This window comes from Palaemon carinicauda, chromosome 12 (assembly GCF_036898095.1).
Source record: "Palaemon carinicauda isolate YSFRI2023 chromosome 12, ASM3689809v2, whole genome shotgun sequence".
In the NCBI taxonomy this organism is placed as follows: Eukaryota; Metazoa; Arthropoda; class Malacostraca; order Decapoda; family Palaemonidae; genus Palaemon; species Palaemon carinicauda.
In genome coordinates this window covers 93,506,695-93,524,786 of record NC_090736.1, presented here as the reverse complement: position 1 = coordinate 93,524,786, position 18,092 = coordinate 93,506,695, and the positions used below count along the sequence as shown (strand labels likewise).

The window sequence follows — 18,092 nt, the reverse complement described above, 5'->3', positions numbered from 1 at the left end:
CCTTCGCTGTTCCTGGACCTTCTCCTGACGATGCTGCCGCTAGTCCTCGGACTTCGGTCTTGGACTCTTCTGTGGACAGCTCGCGATCACCTACGATGGATGTTTGCCCTTCCAAAGGACACATTCCTGTTCCTGACCTGCCTTCACCGTTCCTGTCACGTGATGTTGCAAAATATCCCTCGCCCTCGAGAACGCACCTTCCTTCTCAGCATTCCAGGCCTTCAGCTGGGCGCCAGCACTCTCCAACGTGCTAGCGCTTATCAGTGCACCAGGGCTCACCAACAGCTCATCAGCACTCTCCAATGCCTCAGCAATTTGATCGTCGGGGCTCTCCTGCGCATTTTCGCCATTCTCAGCACCAGCGTTTGCAGGCTCGCCAGCTCATCCACGCCAGTGCTCTCCAGCTTGTCAGCGCTCGCCTGCACGCCCACGCTCACCTGTGCACCAGCGTTCTCCAGCTCGCCTGCACACCTGTGGTTGCCTGTGCACCAGCGTTCTCCGGCTTGCCAGCATTCACCTACATGCTCGTGTTGGCGAGCGCTGGTGCGCAGGCGAGCTGGAAATCACTGGCGAGCCTGCAAACGCTGGTGCTGAGAATGACGAAAATGCGGTGGAGAGTGCCGACGATCAAATCGCTGGGGCATTGGAAGGCGTTGAAGCACTGATGCTCTGGCGTGCTGGAGAGCGCTGACAAGCTGTTGGTGAGCGCTGGTGCACTGATGAGCGCAAACCCAGCTCAAGATGGAAGCACCCAGCTTGGTCATTCAAGCATTTTGTCTGAACAACTTCCTGCTGCTCATTGACATCCAGGATGATTATTTCCAGATCCCACTCCATCCTAGGTCAAAGAAGTACCTGTGTTGCTATCTTGGGAAATTGTACCCTCAAGAGAAGAGATGCAGTGTCATAGCAGTTTGCATGACATGTGGCTACTAGGGACATTCTAGCCCTGTGTAATGGAGATGTTATCCACCATTCAACCGTATGCCGGCCTACGGAAGTTGTCACAACTACGAAGAAATGGTAGAAGTCGAACCAGGCTTCCTTCTTTAGGAGAGTAGCTGCAACATGTTTCTCTGCTTCTCCTCCAGCTAGACCTTAAGCTCCTCTCCCTAAACTGACTCCACAGTGTCGTCTGTTGATGAACCTGACAATTCACAGCACAAGTGTCAAGGAGAACCCTCGACTCCACAAGTCTTCATATGTCTTCACTCTCCTTTCCTTATAGGCTCATGCCATGGGGAATAAGGATTCTTCATTACCTAGACGACTAGTTGTTACTTTACTGGCAGATTCAAGGGCCCTGCTTATCTGCTATAGGGACCTTCTCAAATTTTTGCCATGATCTCGGAATCGGGCTAAATTCTTGAGCCCTAGTGTCATCTTTGGTATCTAAGCATGGGCTTAAACTTGGTCCCAGCCAGAGTGTTTCAGTTGAGAGATAAAATTCTGCGTTTCCAGCAGGTCACAGCACCATTATTAGAGAAGGACTTCCTCCAGACTCCCTTTGGCAGAAACTCTTGGGGCATGTCACACCCCTGGAGGAATTGTTTCTTTTAGAGAGAATGCACCTCCGGTCCCTCCAGTTGACTCTAAATTTTCAGTGGTCCAAGATATCCAACCCCTGCCCACTCTTGTAAAAGTCTCTTGAAACATCAGATCTCGCATAGTGGATCCAGGAAAAAACCTATTTCTTGGATCCACTTTACAGGTACAATCACTGATGTTTTTCTGCTTTCTGAAGCTTTTTGCCAATGGTGGGGAGTCCATCTTCAAACACAGTATGTTTCAGGTATGTGGACACTGGAAGACAAGAAGTTCCACATTATCTACCTAGAATTGAGAGCAGTGTACCATGTTACTCTACTTCATAGACACCGTTTAGAATCACTCGGTAGTGTTGGTGAGATATTATGGAGTTCTTACCTTCGAGACGGACGGTAGCGGCTAATGGCGGTGTGTGTGGAGGAGGAGGAAGAGAGAGAGGGGAGGAGAGAGACTTGACGGCAACACGTTCGGTGCGCTACACTTATGTAACACTACGTAACATAACTTAAACTTTAAATTTAACTTAAATGAAATTAGCCTACTGTACACACACTTGAGAAGGGATTTTGACGAAGGAAAAATCTATTTTTGGGCTCAACCTGTGTTGCTCCGTGAAATGCTCCTTAAAGCACCATTTCAAAGGTATAAATACTGCTAAATATACCAGAGAAAAAAGTTGCATGGAATGCTAGGAATATATCCAGCTTAATCTTGCGTTACACTAAACTTAATTCTAATTTTGTTTTCATTTTCATTTTTTTTTACTTTTCTTCTTCCAGCTTGTCTCTTTTTGCCTCGCTTTTTGACTTTCTTTCACCTTAACTTTTGCCGGCCTTTTTAAAAGGAACCTATCTGGGGATGTTTGCTTTTGTCTCCCCTTCAAAATGTTACGAAAATGACGTACACAAGTGTCGTCACAAAAGGCTTATGCACGACCACACGCCCCTCATGTTTTTCAATTTTATCATGCTTTATCTCGATTGTCATCATACGCTTTTTCTTTTCACTACCCTTGTTTGCACTCGCTTGCTTTGGACCCCTTGCTTATTCACTTAATTCTGTACTGATTAACGCAAAAAACATGTAAAAAATGCAAACACTACGGCCAATGCTCGGAGATAACTTTACGTGACGGAGATCCGACTGGAAAGAGCAAGCGATGTTGTCCTCGTGAGCAGCCTCTCGCACACTCGGCCACCTAGCGGCCGCATGGGGAACTGTCTCATATCCTCGTATCTCAAATTTTTCTCGTATCTCAGAGCAAAAATTTGCTCAAAATTTTCCTCGTATCTCAAATTTCTCGTATATTGGGGCACTCGTATGTCGAGGTATTACTGTACAGTATATTTATCTTCAGGAGATGTGTCTACTGGGGCTCCTCCCAGAGCATGAAGTATTCGGGATATTGCGGCAAATAGGACGCTGTGCAAGAGGCGCTCTGTATCAAACAAAACTGTGACCTGGAGTATGGTTATGTTTCCAAGATGCCTTAAGATGGCACCATATGAACTTAATCATAAGACTACGGATAGAGACCTCACACTGATAACAGTTTTACTCCTTGCCCTAATTGCTCTTATTTGGTATCACACTCCAAGGGGTGGAATGATCTGTTATTCTCGTTTATGCCTGCCTTTGTAGTGAAGACTCTATCCATCTGCCCATGATCATTGGTTTGACTCCTCTTTTTTCTCAATCAAGGGTGGTGACTGATGATATGGATAGTTTGCCACTATGTCCTGTTAAAGCGGTTTGTCTTTTACCTAAACGGGCTAAGAACCAAATTTATCTTTGGTTACCCGAGTCATTCATGACAGCATATAAACCTTCAGGAGAAGCATCTATTGGGCCCCTCCTAAAGCGTATGATACAGTCAGCCTTCCTTATTTGCGGGGGTTAGATAACAGAGACAGGTATGAAAAGTGATGGATTATCATTATAATTATATACATATATATATATATATATATATATATATATATATATATATATATATGATTATCATTGTTATATGTACCTTTATTGCTAATACACCTTTAGCATATATGTTGTGTTAGGAATACATGTATGCAAGTATTCTTATTTATTGGAGCATAGGGAATACTATGTAGCATTTATATAATCTCATTGTGGCGGGATGTAAACAATAACAAACCCCCACACCTTTGATCACTAACTTCCAAAATATCCCACAACACAAACTTTCCCCTTACTTTACTTCAAACTGGACTATTGCACGAAGGGAAAAACAAACAAAACATAACCTTTACACCTTTGATCACTAACTTCCAAAATATCCCACAACACAAACTTTCCCCTTACTTTACTTCAAACTGGACTATTGCACGAAGGGAAAAACAAACAAAACATAACCTTAAAAACTATATTCACCGCAACCCAAAAAAAAATCACACATCATTAAATTCAACAGACAAAAATAACTACACAAAATTTGCTGTATGTATATCGGTGCGTGAGGGTACCAAGAACTCCCCAACAATCGAAAAAAATAATATCCTTTACATATACCCAACACCGTCAGTCCACGCACAGTACCCAAAGCACTTAACCACAAAACACCAATCACATTCTATAACCCAGCAAAATAATCAACACTTAATACTAAAACATACGAGAAACCTCTTAAATATTTAATATACGTGTGTGGCCACCGTCGTCCATAGACTCCACACACTGGCAACAGTCCTTATAGCCAATTGCCACAACTTCCTGGCAAACAATAACTGCAGTCAATTCGACTGTCCAATCACATTATCGGTGGTCATCATCATCATGTCATCATTATCAACAAGAACAAATCTATTTTCAGCCGGGTCGTCAACGATCAAAATTCTTTCTATATTTCAGCAGTCTAAATATAAATATCCCCAGTCTACTCCTAAGTTCATATTATCCAGTCCAGGTCGTCATCATCAAGCTATTCATACAAAGCAGGTAGGCAAGCAACACCTTCAAGGCCTAAATTAACTCCAAAAAATGTAAAGGAGTCCAAAGGAATCCAAAGGAGGAATTACGGCCTGCAATAAAAAATGAAAAAACGCTTACGAAAAACTAACTAACTAAACTATCGCACTATAATCAAAGATAAATAATAAACTTTCTATCATTCATGATCGCGCCTAACAAAAATAAATAAAAACAGTACTTACTCCAATATAAAGAAAAAATCACTTCAAAGCCGGCTGTCGAAGAACAAAACAAACAACCGACTCCTGCTACAGTCAAATAGAAAAATGCTTTCGCCCAAGACATTCATTACCGCCCTAACCTAGCTAAAAATGTAAACAACAACCTCAATTATACCGACAGTCTTTCCCACTACAAACAATCATTGCGCTAATTACCACTTGTTCGGCGGCGCGCGGCGCGGACACACACACGCGGAATACACAGACACACGCACACACAAACATACTCTCTCTCGCGCTCGTGCGATTTAGCAATACTAAACAAATGAAATTCTCTCTCTCTCTCTCTCTCTCTCTCTCTCTCTCTCTCTCTCTCTCTCTCTCTCTCTCTCTCTCTCTCTCTCTCAAAAAACTAAAGCAAATAAAATTCTCTCTCTCTCTCTCTCTCTCTCTCTCTCTCTCCCTGTTAAAACTAAATCAAATTCTCTCTCTCTCTCTCTCTCTCTCTCTCTCTCTCTCTCTCTCTCTCTCTCCTCTCTCTCTCTCTCTCTCTCTCTCTCCTCTCTCGCTGTTAAAACTAAAACAAATACTCTCTCTCTCTCTCTCTCTCTCTCTCTCTCTCTCTCTCTCTCTCTCTCTCTCTCTCTCTCTCTCTCTCTCTCTCTCTCTCTCTCTCTCTCTGACAAATCCAAAACAAAAACACACTCTCTCTCTCTCTCTCTCTCTCTCTCTCTCTCTCTCTCTCTCTCTCTCTCTCTCTCTCTCTCTCTCTCTCTCTCTCTTTGATTTGGCAAACAAAAAAATAAATTAAAATAAAATTGATCCTCCACATCATGTGGCATGCATTTCATATTTTAATTATCTGGTATTATTGCAACCAGTCTTTCCCGTAGCCCGCCACTGTTCACAGCTCCTCCAGTGTATTACGTTTATTTTGATTATTTAAACTCATTATATGGCTTAAGAACTTACGCAAGTGCTTCTGTGAAAACCTCATTTACTTTATATATAATGATAACTAAGATGGTGCAGTGATTGATTTGTCATAAGTGAATTTCGATCATTTAGTGAACTTCTTCAACCGGCATGAACAATGCAAGAAGAGTGTTTGTGTTCATCGTAACCAAGTTTGTTAGCAGTTGTGAACTAGAACTTCGTTTGGATGTATACACTGGCAGTGACTTTATTTTGTGATTACAGTGACTCTGAAATTAGGGCTAATGTGCGTCGGCCATCTGCAGAGGCCGGAACGAGAGCGTCACATTCATACTCAGCTGCGTTTGAGGGGAGACTAACGGCTCTCGCTGTGCATGCAACAGCCACGGCAGTCACAGTGTTAACAGATACAGCATAGCTCTGTTGCCTCGAGCTATTGTACTCTGTGATTGGCTACCGTTTGTGACGTCATTGTGATGTTACCACTGACGGCATTGAGTGATTTTTTTTCTTGGATTTCGTGAGATTTTTCTATTTATGCTGCCGAAACACGATAGAGGAAGGAGACAAAAGACTTCTGAGGTTTCTCCCCCCATCATCCCCAACCCCAACTGACATGACGTCATCTCCAACGCATTCAAGATCTACTTCTCCTTCATCAACCTCTTCAACCATGGATTTTATCAGCAAAATGTTTGAATACATGGATAAATAAGATGAAGAAAGAAGAAAACAGGATGAAGAAAAGAAGACAATATCAGACATCAGGAAGAATTCAAAGCATTAATTGAAGCTATGACTGGTCCCAGGCATACCCTACCCCAAGCAAGTGGTATAGGGCCCCCTACCCCAGCACCATCGTCTGCAAGTGTTCTCCAAGTGCCTAATTCAGCTGTGCAAACACCTAAGGTGACAGTAAATTTGCCTCCACCATTAACCCATGATGTTACTTATCGGCAATACACAGAATGGAAGCAGAGATGGAAGGATTATACTGTTATGGTAGATTTGGATAATTTACCTCAACCTAAGCAGTTGATACAGCTAAGGGCATGTCTCAGTGTTGAGATGAGACGCTTGTTAGAACACAATTTGGGTATTCCACCAGACTCTAACTATGCTTTTGAATGATGTTTTATCTCATATCGAAACATATAAAGGGTCAGCAGAATGAAGCATTTCGTCGGTTAGCTTTTATTCAATGCAAGCAAGCAGAAGGCGAGTCATTAACAGATTTTTTTGTTCGTTTACAACAGGTGTCAGAGGAGGTTGATTTATGTAAAGGCGTTAACTGTGTGGAGGCCCAAATGAAACATGCTATTTTGGTTGGCATAAGGAATGAAGAACTCACCAAGAAGCTCATTAGCATGCCAACAACATGCAGGGCTTTTGAGGCTGCAAAGAAGACAACGACAGAGCTTAAAGCTCCACAGACTTCAGTGCGTGCCATGTCAATCTACAAGAAGTTAAAGAAGGCATTTGCTAAGCCGGAGCAACCTAAGAAAAATCATTAGCAGGAGAAAACTCCTTCTTCAAGCAGCAGATGCAAGAATTGTGGTCAACAGCATAATAGTGACACATGTAAGGCAGTATCTCACAAGTGCAGGAACTGTGCTAAAATTGGCCATTTCCCATATACTGCTGCATGTCCCGCATTGGCTAAGGAGTGCCGAATTTGCCATAAATTTGGCCACTATGATGTTTGTTGTGCACAGAAAAAGTCAAAGGGACCAAGGGAGTCGAAAGATTTAAAGGAAACCAAATTGAACACCGTCAAGATATCTTCCCCAGCCATACGTTCAGTTAATTTACGTCCTCTAAGTTGTTCCTCACCACCTATCAATTTACATGTCACATATGGCAGTAAATCAGGGAAGATCTGTATCTTTTTGTGGGTATACTTTATCTGAAAATGGAATTGCAGCCGCGAGGAGAAAGTTCGAGCTATATCAGAGTTCCCAAAGCCAGCAAATCTGACAGATTTAAGGTCATTTATGGGCCTTACTAACCAATTAACAGAATTTTCACCCGATCTTGCAGCTGCTGCAGATCCACTTCGGCCGCTAATGAGCCCGAAGAGATCCTTCACGTGGACAGCAGATCATGATGCCGCCTTTGCCAGTGTTAAAAAGGCTCTCTCTCAGCCACCTGTGCTGGCTCATTTTGACTCGTCATGCCCCACCATACTACAAACGGATGCTTCTCGTTTATATGGTTTAGGATATGCACTTCTACAAGACCATGGAGAAGGCCGTTTCCGCATGGTTCAGAGTGGTTCAAGATTTTTGGCCGATGCAGAAACTAGGTGGGCCACCATTGAGCTAGAATGTTTAGCTTCAGTTTGGGCTATGAATAAATGTCGCCATTACTTACTTGGATTGCCCCACTTCACATTGGTGACTGACCATAGACCCCTGATACCCATCTTGAATACATATACATTGGATGCAATAGAAAACACACGTATTCAGCGTCTGAAAGAGAAAATTTCACCCTATATCTTCGGGGCAGTATGGCGTAAAGGCAAGGAACACTGCATCCCTGATGCCCTCTCACGTTCCCCTGTGAGCCACCCAACGTCCGAAGACGATATGTTAAATAGTGAAACCCATCTTTCCCTCAGGAGTGTAGTAGCCAAGACTGTGGATGCAATTTCAGATGTGAAGACATCAGATACACAAGATCTTATTTTGGAAGAGATTTGCACCGCAGCACGTGAGGACCCCTCGTACACAAGACTCCTCCAGAACGTTGCCAACGGCTTCCCCAGTCACCGCTACAATCTCCACAATGACCTACTACCCTATTGGAAAATAAGGGAGGATTTATACACTGATGATAACCTCGTCCTGTAGGGTAGCCGAATAGTAATTCCCTTAGCTATGCGACGCAGTATTTTAAGACGCCTTCATGACAGCCATTGTGGAGTGGAGGCGACTAAGCGTCGGGCTAAACAGACTGTATATAGGCCTAGTATTAATTCAGACATAGCAAATACTGTCCATGCCTGCGAGCCATGTCAGATATTGCAGCAAAGCCAACAGCAGGAGCCACTTTTTATGCAAGGAAAACCCCTCTCGTCCCTTCGAAACAGTATCGGATGATTTCTTCAGTGTTGCTGGGAAATCTTTCCTGGTCTATGTAGACAGACTATCTGGATGGCCTGTGGTTGTAAAATTTGGTACCAATACTACAGCGGAAGTAACAACACGACACTTCAGTCACATCTTCAGAGACTTAGGTGTTCCAGTAAGACTGAGGACAGATGGTGGACCTCAGTTCACCAGCACAGAATTCAAGAATTTTCTAACCCGATGGGGTGTTCAACACACCTTACTATCCCCAAAGTAATGGCCATGCCGAGGCAGCCGTGAAGAAGGTCAAACATTTTATCCTAAAAGTAACACCTTCTGGGAACATCGACACCGAAGATTTCGACAAAGGATTATTGGAAATACGGAATACTCCTAACTATGCTGGCCTTTCTCCAGCGCAGATATTATATGGCCAAGCCCTTCGATCATGCATCCCAGCCCATGCATCATCATTTAAGCAGGAGTGGCAAGAAAAAGCAAATGAATATGACCTTCGTGTAGCATCACGTACAGAAGCAGCCAAAATAAGGTATGACAACCATGCACACTCTTTGGAACCACTCAAGCTCAATGATAATGTCCGTATCCAAGACCCTATCTCCAAGCGATGGGATAAGACTGGCCTTATTATGGGCATCGGTAGGTCACGAGACTACCATGTGAAGTTACCCTCAGGAAGAATATTATGGCGTAACTGCCGTTTCTTACCTCATTCTCCTTCACATTTGCCTGACGAAACACAGCAATCTTCAAAGAAGAGGGATGTTGTCCCCGCTACTAGTCAACAACAGCAAAGTAGCACTCAAGCTGGGTATCGGTGTTCACCTAGACGCCATACCCGTTCATATAGCTCATTGAATGCAAAGGGGAGGGGGAGGTGATGAATTATCATTATAATTATTTACATATATATATATATATATATGATTATCATTGTTATATGTACCTTTATTGCTAATACACCTTTAGCATATATGTTGTGTTAGGAATACATGTATGCAAGTATTCTTGTTTATTGGAGCATAGGGAATACTATGTAGCATTTATATAATCTCATGTGGCATGCATTTCATATTTTAATTATTTGGTATTATTGCAATCAGTCTTTCCCGTAGCCCGCCACTGTTCACAGCTCCTCCAGTGTATTACGTTTATTTTGTGTCAGGAATACAGTACATGTATGCAAGTATTCTTGTTTATTGGAGCATAGGGAATACTATGTAGCATTTATATAATCTCATGTGACATGCATTTCATATTTTAATTATTTGGTATTATTGCAACCAGTCTTTCCCGTAGCCCGCCACTGTTCACAGCTCCTCCAGTGTATTACGTTTATTTTGATTATTTTCACTCATTATATGGCTTAAAATCCTCATTTACTTTATATCTAATGATAACTAAGAAAAAGTAACTCCTCAAAAACTTGCTGGCCTGGGGTGGGTTAACTCCTAATCTATCAACTCACTGCCCACTGCCTATCCACGGTCAGCTAACAAACTTTAGTAACCCACTGTACTGAATAATATTGTTTTTACTTGGTTTTTATCATTGTATAAGTATTTTTAATGAATGAATATGTTTCAGTAAGTGTACACTACATGTACATACGTGTACTATGTACACGGTAAGACTACGGTACGCATATCACGAGTCATCACTACACTTATAAGTACAGTAATGACAAAACAACGTTGTCCCTATCTAACAACACTCGGTTAGCCTATTCTGTAGTGTATCGTAGACCTTGACTTACGAGTTTAATTCGTTCCGGAACTAGGCTTGTATGTAGAAATACTTGTATGTCAAAGCAATTTTCTTCATTAGAAATAATGTAAAACTCAATAATGCGTTCTGCCTCCTAAAAATTTTTAAATACAGTACTGTATACCCTAAATACCTGGGAAAAAATATGTAAACAATTAATGAAACAGTAAATTACAGTACTATACAGTATAATAAAAAAATGAAAATGATTTTTAATATAACACTTTACCTTGGAGACTGACAACTGGCGATTGAAGACGTAGGCTATGATAGGTGGAGGAGGAGGGAGACTTGGAGGCTGAGCACGTATGTATGCCGTACACTATTCTAAAAACTTATCAATTCAATAATAAACCTTAATCCTACTGTGCACACTAATTTATTATGACATTTCTATTTTTGGAATTTAGGCAGCATTCATTAATTAAGCAATTAAGACACTAGTGAAACTACGCAATTTACTGACTTGTGTGTGAAAATTATGAAACGCTTAATGCTACGAATGTAATTTTTTATGCTCTTTCCTTTTTTTTTTTTTATTTTTTTATTTACTATTATTTTTTTATGTGATTTTTACATGCTTATCATCAAGTTCACCAGTTTTACCATCACTTTTCAAATACCTCTTTGTAGATCTATCCAAAGAGATTTGCTTCTGCCTATAACATCTTATGAAAATGTGTAAGGCAATGTCATTGAATTGGGCAATTACTCGCCCAGTGTGTCCTTTTTCCGGGTGTTTCTTTACAATAAAGTCAGAGAGTTTCTGAAAATTTCCTCCTCCTTGCTCAATTACGAATGAAATTCATCTTGTTGCAGTGCCTGTAGCTTCTTAGATCCATATTTTGTCAGCTTTTCTTCATGCTCCTCGACAAGCTCATTTACATCACCCTCATTGACCTGCAGACCCATGGACTTTCAAAAAAGATCTGAAGCGAGAGATGCACATGCGAGGAAAGACATTGCTAGACTGAGGGCGAGTCAGCAAGAGATGGAGTGTTGTGTTATGTGGAGAGGATAATGGTGCAAAGCATGCCAGCTACAAAGGAGTGCTGTCGGTTTGAAATCGGTAGGCCGTAAGAGTACTTATCGCGATTTTTTATTTAATAGGTTATACGGTTCTCCGTATCGTGAATGACCGAATGCACGAAAATAGAACCCGCAGAAAATGAGGGCTGACTATTTCATTGCTCTATTTTGTCAGGTGGTACAGGAATATTCTGCCCACTCCAGCTACGTGGACTAGTACTGTATTTTGGCGTTACTTTATCTAATTAATCACTTTTTCAAATTGGCTTTTGCTCACCCTTGGCTTGCTTCGCTTGCAATTTAACATTTTACTGCTCCTCTGTTCTTGCAGAGAGTACAAAAGTCATATTTCTATCATAGTACAGTACATACTTTTAAATCATTAGGCCTCGAATATAATTTATTTTAATAGATTCATTACATTGAGAAGTATGTCAACACAGATGTGCAGCCAAAGTCAAAGTGAGGGTTGCTTCACCTGGCGTGTATGAGTCCTACCCACCCTCCATCTATCAGCAACTATGTTTACCTGGTTAAAAAGCTAAACGGTCCTTCTAGCTTCGCTGAAGTCATACTCCCATTAAAGCACGATGGCTTGCTTTTGTCTATCTATTTACTAAGGCACTTCCCCCAATTATGGATGGTAGCCAACATCAAACAAATGAATAAAAGGGGACCTTTCGTCTCTCCGCTCCTCCCAGCCTGACGAGGGATTCAGCCGAGTTTGGCTGGTACTGCTATGATGCCACAGCCCACCCTCCTCCGTTATCCACCGCAGATGAAGTTTCATATACTGAATCCCCTATTGCTGCTACCTCCGCGGTTACCAAGGCGCCGGAGGAAGCAGCAGGGCCTACTGGAACTGTGTCACACTTGCTCACCATTCATTCCTATTTCTAGCACGCTCTTGCCTCTCTCACATTTATCTTCCTATCACCCAGAGCTTTCTTCACTCCATCCATTCACCCAAACCTTGGCCTTCCTCTTGTACTTCTCCCATCAACTCTTGCATTCATCACCTTCTTTAGCAGACAGCCACTTTCCCTTCTCTCAACATAGCCAAACCACCTCAACACATTCATATCCACTTTTGCTGCTAAATAATTTCTTACACCCGTTCTCACCCTCACTACTTCGTTCCTAACCCTATCTAATTGAGATACACCAGCCATACTCCTCAGACACTTCATCTCAAACACATTTAATTTCTGTCTCTCCGTCATTTTCATTCCCCACAACTCCGATCCATACATCACAGTTGGTACAATCACTTTCTCATACAGAACTCTCTTTACATTCATACCCAACCCTCTATTCCTTACCACTCCCCTCACTGCCCCCAACACTTTGCATCCTTCATTCACTATCTGACGTACATCTTCTACTCCACCATTCGCTGCAGCAACAAATCCCAATTACTTAAACTGATCTTCTTCCTCAAGTAACTCTCCATTCAACATGACATTCAATCTTGCACCATCCTCCCTTCTCGTGCATCTCATAACCTTACTCTTACCCAGATTAACTCTCAACTTCCTTCTCTTATGTACCCTTCCAAACTCGGTCTCTTATCGACCAAGCTTCTCTTCCGAGTCTACAACTATTACAGTATCATCCACAAACAACAACTGATTTACCACCCATTCATAATCACTCTCATCGATCAGTTTCAATCCTCAACCAAGCACTCGAGCATTCACCTCTCTCACCACTCCATCAACAAACAGGTTGAACAACCATGGCGACATCACACATCCCTGTCTCAGCCCCACTCTCACTGGAAACCACTCTCTCCTTTCATTTCCTATCCTAACACATGCTTTACTACCTTTGTAGAAACTTTTCACTGCTTGCACAACTTTCCACCAATTCCATATAACCTTATCATATTCTACATCGCTTCCATATCAACTCTATCATACGCTTTCTCCAGATCCATAAACGTAACATACACCTTGCTTTTTGCTAAATATTTTTTGCATATCTGCTTAACTGTAAAAATCTGATTCACACATACCCCTACCTCTTCTAAAACCACCCTGTACTTCTAAGATTGCATTCTCTGTTTTATCCTTAATCCTATTAATCAGTACTGTACCATACACTTTTCCAACCACACTCAACAAACTAATACCCCTTGAATTACAATACTCATGCAAATATCCCTTACCTTTATATAGTGGTACAATACATGCACACACCCAGTCTACTGGTACCAGTGACAACATATAACACATATTAGACAATCTCACCAACCAGTCAAGTACAGTCACACCCCCTTCCTTCAACATCTCAATTCTCACACCATCCAAACCAGGTGCTTTTCCTTCTCTCATTTCATCTTGTGATCTCCTCACTTCCTCTCTTGTAATCTCTCTTATTCTCATATCCCATCACTGGCACCTCAACACCTGCAACAGCAATTATATCTGCCTCCATATTATCCTGAACATTCAGTAAACTTTCAAAATATTCCTCCCACCTGTTCCTTGCCTCCTCTCCTTTTAACAACCTTCCATTTCCATCTTTCACTGTCTCTTCAGTTCTCGAACTACCCTTCCTTACGCTCTTCACTTTTTTCCAAAACTTCTCATTCTCTTAATATGAACGACCCAATCCCTGACCCCACCTCAAGTCAGCCGCCCTCTTTGCCTCGGCTACCTTACGTTTTACTTCCACATTTTTCTCTCTATATCTTTCATACTTCTGTACACTATTGCTCTGCAGCCATTCTTCAAATGCCCTCATTTTCTCTTCCACTTTTATTTTCACTCCTTCATTCCACCATTCAGTACCCTTCCTCATGCTGCTTCCAACAATCCTCTTGCCACACACATCACTTGCAATCCCAATAAAATTTTCTTTTACTAACTTCCACTCCTTCTCTAAGTTACCAGTTTCTCTCGCCCTCACTCTGTCATATGCCATTTTAAACCTTTGTTGATATTCACTTTTTACCCCAAGTTTTATTAACTCTTCAACCTCCACCACCTCCCTTATACATCCCCCACTCTTTTGCTACAACTAATTTTCCTTCCACCAAAAAATGATCAGACATACCGTTAGCCATACCCCTAAGCACGTGCACATCTTTCAATCTTCCAAACATTCTTTTAGTTATCAACACATAATCCATTAATGCCCTTTCTACCACTCTTCCATTTGCCACTCTTACACATGTATACTTGTTTTTATCTTTCTTTTTGAAAAAACTAGAACTTATAAACATCTCTTGGTCAACACACATATCTACCAGTCTCTCACCACTCTCATTTTCACCTGGTACGCCATACTTCCCAATGACCCCTTCTACCTCTCCAGTGCCCACTGTAGCATTTAAGTCACCCATGACAACTACATAATTCCTTCAACCCAGTCCTTCTACACACCTAGTTAATTCATTCCAGAACTCATTCCGCTCTTCTTCACTTTTCACACAACCGGGCCCATACACACTAACAAAAGCCCAACATTCCCTACCCAACCTAACCCTTACCCACCTTAACCTAGATGATATCTCCTTCCATTCCACTACTTTACCTGTCATCCATTTACTCAGCAATAAAGCCACACCCTCTCCTGCTCTTCCCCTTTCAATCCCAGATGCTCTATCAGTCACTTCACCAAACATCACTTTACCCTTCCCTTTTATTTTTGTCTCACATAAAGCCAATATATTCATCCTTTCATTCCTAAACATACTTCCAATCTTACATCTTTTACTCTCTAATGTACTACATCCACACACATTCAAACACCCCAAATCTAGAGTGCGGTGAGCAGTCACTCTCCCCTCAGCTCCACCTCTCTGATGACTCACAGGAATATAAAATACAGGAGAGGGGGTTCCCAGCCCCCTCGTCCCGTGCCTTTTGGTCACCTCTTATGACACATAGGGATACTTTGGCGCTATTCTATCTGTTATTATGCCCCGCAGTCTATGCTTTTGTATAGGCACAAAGCAACAATTATCACAAACAAGTATAACAAAAGATCCAACTGTTGAAATAGGAGCACTGCAGCACATCAGAATCTGTCATGTCCAAAGACAGATGTGGTTATTTTGTAACAGGCAGGAGGGCAGGGCTTGCCCTTCCCCTTTGCACCATCTGTCTGTAACCAACTACATTGTTAACATTTCAGTGGATGTTCCAGTGCTGCTAAAAGCATAACCCTATTTTCAAGGATGAAAAGATTGTATACTTGTAGGAACAAATAATGAATTAAAAACAAATCTTTTGGCCAGTCCTATACTGTAATCTGGTTAAATTATTTATAAGTAATGTCTTTTTTATTTCTAAATATTAAACGTATGCAATAATGAATTAAAAAAATCCTTTGGCCAATCCTATTATTTAATTCTGATATCATCTTTAGTAATTCGGTAATATTGCGAACCCTTATTTATCACTTGCCTCTAGAAAATTCTAATCTTTTATTGAGGGTATGTTTTTATTTTTATAGTAACATCTTTGAGGTGTAGACAAATTACCATTATAATAATGATTGTAATGGTAATTTGTCTACACCTCTAGGATGTTCCTATAAAAACAAGTCATAAATTAAACAAAGTATTGTGATTACTTTTGGAAATAAAGTTTTATCACTCATATCATGATTTACATTACTATCGAATAAGAAAAATTCTCTGAAATTTTTCATCATTCACTTTTCCCTAAATTATTTTCTTTATCTTCCAGGACCGTCTCAATAAGCTTCATTTACAAGTAAACAAAGAAACGGCACGTAGAAGAGCTCTGTTGGAAACTACATCACCAGCTGCCACGCCGTCTACATCACTTCATGCACCTTGATTTTTTTTTTTTTATTTCCTTTCCCTACATTTTAAGGTTTGATTTATATTTTTAGACAATTACCATTTATTAATCATTGAAAAGACAGTTTATCAATTAGCTTTTCAGCTGTATTTTGTTTTAAAAGTACATTCCTTTGTAAATTCTTGTTTGTATCTTTGGTATGTGTTATAAAGGTACACAAAGTGGCATTATTGTTAAGTTCACAATACTGTATTCTCATTGGTAATAATCTAGTCACCTTCAATATATAGATCTGTCGTGATATTATGCTCTAAATAATTTTCTCATACTAGATTATACTGTACTTCAGTAATTATCCAATTTAGTAGGATAAACTATTTATCTTTTTCATCTAGGGATATATTGTATTATAGATGGCTGTGACAGTGAATGAGTTGGTTAGGATAAAAACCCCTGTTTTTTCTCATATAACATCAGAGGATCTTGAGCATATCTATGAACCCTCAGAAGATACATTCCTTTTAATAGATGCCTTAGAAAAGGACTTGGAGTTAATTCATAAGGTGCATCCTACATTGTGTTTAGAGGTAGGTTCAGGATCAGGGGTGGTGATAACAGCCTTGGGAAGTATATTGGGTGGTGCTTGCCAGTACGTGAGCACCGACATAAATTTACGTGCCTGCCAAATCACCGAGGAAACGGGTAAAATCAATGGGGTAACCATTAAAACTGTGTGCACCGATTTGGTGGAAGGGGTAACGGAAGAGGTGAAAGGTAAGGTGGATGTGCTTCTTTTTAATCCTCCTTATGTAGTTACTCCATCTGAGGAAGTTGGGAGAGGGGATTTGGAGTACACGTGGGCTGGCGGTGAAAGAGGGCGAGAAGTGATGGACAGATTCTTACCATCTGTACAATCACTCTTGTCTTCCAAGGGATTGTTTTATTTGTTGGTTCTCAAAGAGAATGATCCTGCAGACCTTGAAGACATCATGAAACAACAAGGGTTTATTTGTAGTTGTGTAATATCTCGCAAAACTGGACCAGAACACCTGTCTGTGCTGAGATTTTCTCGAATTTGATACAATTATCCAAAAGTAGAGTAATAGCTATGGTATGCAGACTGCATCATTTCCTCGATTGTCAATTGCAGTATTTTTTAAGATTGTGAAAATTCATATAGAAATTGAAAAAATAAATTGGGATTAAAATAACTACTTATATATTTATTCCTTTATTTGTATCTTAATTTATAACAGTAAAGATACAAAATTCTGTATAAAATTGATAGTCTGAAAGAACAATAATAATAATCTGTTAAAAGAATTGTGTTAAAGCATCATTTCATTTACTACTTTTTCTCTTTGCTTTACCCGTTGGAGCATTGGGATTTTCTCCTTTATAGAAATCTTTCAAGTAGCCAATAGCCTCTTCTGCTCTGACACCTCTAGTGATATCAAAGGAATAAGCATACAACTTTGGTACATCAATGACGGATCCACACCCACCAAACCTATCATTGGAACAGCCAAAAACAACTCTTCTGACACACAATTTTCCAAGAATATCTGCACACATACCACAAGGTTCAACAGTCACATATACATCAATGAACTTGAATATGTCAGAATAATTAACATTACTGGACTGACACCACTCCAAAATTTGATCTATGCAATTAATTTCTGCATGTCTTGTTGCATTGTGAGTAGCATTGACAGTATTTCTCCCCCTCGCTCTAATTTCACCCCCATGAATAAAAACACAACCCACAGGAACCTCACCTGCAGCTA

At 40.8% G+C, this 18,092-nt stretch overlaps 3 protein-coding genes across 3 annotated transcripts in view; 2 read left to right on the top strand and 1 right to left on the bottom strand.

Annotated features, from left to right (window-relative positions):
- Positions 1-16,363, top strand: part of Snapin (SNAP associated protein) — a 214,111-nt gene extending 197,748 nt beyond the window's left edge. Inside the window, exon 3 of the mRNA XM_068384529.1 lies at positions 16,225-16,363. Coding sequence (XP_068240630.1) covers positions 16,225-16,338 — 114 coding nt within the window. The 3' untranslated portion in view covers positions 16,339-16,363. The remainder of the gene's footprint in view (positions 1-16,224) is intronic.
- Positions 16,364-16,713: 350 nt separating this feature from the next.
- HemK2 (HemK methyltransferase 2) lies at positions 16,714-17,513 on the top strand. The gene has a single exon (XM_068384526.1). It carries the CDS (start codon positions 16,716-16,718, stop codon positions 17,379-17,381), a length of 666 nt encoding a protein of 221 aa, XP_068240627.1. The 5' UTR covers positions 16,714-16,715; the 3' UTR covers positions 17,382-17,513.
- A 4-nt stretch (positions 17,514-17,517) lies between these two features.
- Positions 17,518-18,092, bottom strand: part of LOC137651268 (tRNA-specific adenosine deaminase 2) — a 639-nt gene continuing 64 nt past the window's right edge. The window contains exon 1 of the mRNA XM_068384527.1: positions 17,518-18,092. This exon is cut by the window's right edge and continues 64 nt beyond it. Within this exon, the coding sequence (XP_068240628.1) occupies positions 17,644-18,092 (449 nt within the window). The 3' untranslated portion in view covers positions 17,518-17,643.